This window comes from Pyrus communis, chromosome 15 (assembly GCF_041283825.1).
Source record: "Pyrus communis isolate YQ-2024b chromosome 15, ASM4128382v1, whole genome shotgun sequence".
Classification (NCBI taxonomy): domain Eukaryota; kingdom Viridiplantae; phylum Streptophyta; class Magnoliopsida; order Rosales; family Rosaceae; genus Pyrus; species Pyrus communis.
Genome location: NC_142579.1, coordinates 5,226,159 through 5,229,807, shown reverse-complemented (window position 1 = coordinate 5,229,807; position 3,649 = coordinate 5,226,159). Strand labels below are relative to the sequence as shown.

The 3,649-nt window shown below is 37.7% G+C and overlaps 1 protein-coding gene across 1 annotated transcript; it reads right to left on the bottom strand.

Moving 5' to 3' along the window:
- On the bottom strand, positions 1-2,859 carry LOC137745483 (uncharacterized). Its single transcript, XM_068485441.2, has 5 exons — positions 2,471-2,859; positions 2,292-2,369; positions 2,101-2,176; positions 542-615; positions 1-438 (listed from the first exon to the last, which is right to left on the bottom strand). The coding sequence occupies exons 1-5, from the start codon at positions 2,588-2,590 to the stop codon at positions 367-369; spliced, it is 420 nt and encodes a 139-aa protein (XP_068341542.2). The 5' UTR covers positions 2,591-2,859; the 3' UTR covers positions 1-366.
- Between the last annotated feature and the right edge of the window lie 790 nt (positions 2,860-3,649).

Genomic DNA, 3,649 nt, shown 5'->3' with positions numbered 1-3,649 from the left:
TTAAAAAGCAAGACCAGAAGTTCCATGTGCTCTCATATGTCACCCACGTACATTTTTCAGTACCCAAAACAAACAAAAAAAGGTTTGTCTCGGGTTCAACCACCGAACAATTCCATAATTGGTGGATAAGCATCGAGGGCAAGAAGAAGATTATACAAATACAACTCTACAAGAACGATGGTAGCATGTTGTTTCTCTATTTTATACACGAGCACATGATAGTAGCAACCTCAAAATACAACCAAAGCCACAGGTCCATGTTTTCCCCAAAGATGCCGCTTGCAGTGTCGGGCAAATATGTGCCATGCACGTTGTAAAGCTTTTCCCGGCTTTAACGAAAAGGGTTCCTGTGCAGGTTGTTTTGTCTTACCAAATTGAAGTCCTTATCCCGAGGCCATTGCACGTCAATATAAGACCTTTGTAGCGGTTTAGATACTCCTGTGGTCAACAAACTGTAAGTTAGAAGGAAGAAAACCACGGAAGGAAATGTAGATGCAGAAAAAGAAACATATCTGATGGAACAGGAAGAGGGAATTCTTACTGTTATATTATAATCGTAGACGTAAAGCATCCCTTTTTTGTCATATTCTATTCTCTTCGCTGGATCACTCAAAACTGTTTAATAAAATCAAAACTCTTGGTCAGATTCAAATCATTTGCTAGACATTTCATTAGGGTTATATTATGGGTTCTCCAAGAAGCAAGAACCCATTTGTGGAACTACCAAAAACGAAAAATAAATTGTACATAGAAGCCAAGTGACATCTGAGTTCTCTTGGGGAATATACCAAGGAGAAATAGATACATACATGTTCAAGGAAAATTAAAAGGCATGAAAGCCTCACTCGTCTAAAATAAGTTTAATGTAAATCAGTTGAGTTACAACATTCTTCTTCTGACTTTATATATTTTTCAGTGTAGCATATCCTATCATCAATCAGCATAGTCAATATGTTGCCTTTGGGAAGCATGCCTTCCGAAGGTTAACAGTTAACATACATATGGCCAACGGGAAACTCATATCTAGATAGTATTTCCCAGATACCTTTTCGTCAAGTTGGAAAACTTAATGGATGAACAATAACACAGAAGAACAAGCTGGCAAATCCGTTTTTGCAAAAATTTGCTCCCCTGCTGTATTTTTTTTTTGCATGCCTTTCCAGTAATTCCCCATATTGTCCATGTTTCGTTTGATGTGTTGTCATCCAGAGGTCATTTCTAATTATACAGTAATTTCAGTACCCAATACTAACTTCACACTCCTTCAGCTTTCTAAAAACTCCAGATTATACTCGTATAATTGGTAATAAAACAATCACGCATCAAGCGGACAACTATTGGACTATTATCACTGTAGGGCTCAAAAACTACTTTCATACAGCCTCTGTCATAATATGTTTGGTGAGCCATGGAAAATTGATGAAACACAGATGGATTCGATTAAATTACTGACAGATGTTGGTTTGAATCAACTACAGCATGAACTAGATAAGCCACAAGTCTACACCTCTAAATTAAATTGTCATACGAAATGCTTGCTGCAAGTGCCACGGCCAACCTTCCTCAAAATCTCATCTGGCCATAAAGTCAAAAGTCATCTGGACACACCAGAGACTAATCAAAGTAGCTACGAGGATGATGAGATAATGATTGAAACACCTGCTAAAAATGGTGGTGTGACTCAGGGAAGCTGGTGACACCTAATTTTTACAACAGAGTTCTCTAAGAATGGACCAGTAACAACTACCTAAATGGTCAACTGTTAGGTAGTTGCAGCAATCCACCAAACAAGAGATGTTTACACTCAACAACACTCTTCACTAACATACAGTTCCGTAAAAAAAACTTAACACCGCCCCAGACTTCCTAGCCCAAAATTTAAACCCCACATCACCGTATCTGATAACGAAGTCTCTGATTACTCCGAAATCAAAACTATTGTGTCAATGTGCACATATGGTCCTAAATTAGCACACAAATTACTCCACTCAAGTAGTATGTTCTAGCTGAAATTTTGCAGCGAGAATCTGAAAACTCTAAGCAACCGTCGCTAGCTCAAAAGTATGGCTAAATGCAAAAGGGCAAGAATGTAAAATTGACCTTGGTAAGCTTCGTTTATCTCTTGGAACCTGGAGGTGGCACTGTCCTGGTCCTTGTGCTTATCCGGATGCCATTTCTGCACACACAAATCACAAAGACGCAAACTTTAAAGCATTTCAATCAGAAAAAAAAAAGGAAACCAAGTAATAAAAAACAAAAAAATATAGTGTAAAATAATCGAAAATACAAACCAAGGCGAGGCGGATGTAGTTGGAGCGAATGGCGTCGTCATTGGCATCATAATCCACTTCCAATATCTTGTAGTAATCCTAAATACAGCAATAACCATGTAATTAAGTAAATTACCAGCTCAAAAATTCGAAAACAAATTATTAAGAAAACCCTAATTGTACGGGGGAAAGAAGAAGACCTTGGGTTTGGAGAGGTCGGAGAAGAAATCGAAATTGAGGTGGGAATCCTGGTCGGATTGTTGTTGTTGTTGTTGGTCGGCGTCGGAGAAAATGGTGTCGTCCCACTCGTCCCACATCATGCTGGTGTTGTCGGTGTCTCGGTGAGAGAGAGAGAGAGAGAGAGAGAGATTTGAGCTGAGTTTTTGGGAGAAGGGAGAAATGGGGGAGAATAATGGTGTGAATTTAATTTGTGTGATGAATCTGAGGTGGTCCAGCTATTGCTTTTCCTCCCTATCTGTTTATGGCGACAAGAGGCTGCGTGAATTGGTAAAAATGTTTATATTTTATCCGTTTATGTAACCTCCTTGCTTCTCTTCCCTTTCCGAGTTGCGGTCGCTCACCGTTTGATGTTAATTTAATCGTAAGTTCTAATTTAATAGTTAAGAGGAAAGTATAATTTTTTGAACTCTCTGGTCGAAGAGAACAAGTGTGTTATTTTTCCTTTTTTTTATTTTTTTATTTTTATAACAAAAACTAATTAAAAAATTGTGAATAATACGGCATTACCTTTGACCAAACACAAAAAGGGGAATGGAGCTACAAATACTGGGATCCTTACTTTGACTTTATTTGAACAAAAAAAAATTGTTGAACACTATTGTGGGTGTTCAAAATATCCAATTGAAAGATAATTTGATTGATTTTGTTGTTGGGTTGTGGATTGATAAGCAGACCTATATTTTCTGAACCAGAAAAAGCCAAGTGTGGATTTTTCGGTAACTGATGGAGAAATATCTTTGAACTAGTTTGTCCATGTTTCTTGTCAAAACTTGAACCAGAAATATTTGGAGGAAAATAAAACTCATTCCACAAAGATGATAGAGAAAAGGAGAAATTAGGCATCTCCAACTGAAGGATTCAAAGAGTCGAAAATAGTCCGAAAATCGTCTTCAACCGAGGGCTAGGCCAGAGGGCTCGTGGAATCTGAGAGGACCCTACGAAATCTGAAAGGGTTGGAGGGCTGGTTGGCTGGCTCTGATCAGAAAAATTATTATTCATGTCGGTTATAACCGACAAAAATACATTTATATTATTTTATCCTTAAGCTAAAATTCAAATGCAACGGCTAGTTGACGTCAGCTAGCCGTTGCATTTGATTTTTTTATTTTTTTTACAGTTTTATTATTTTATTTTTTTAC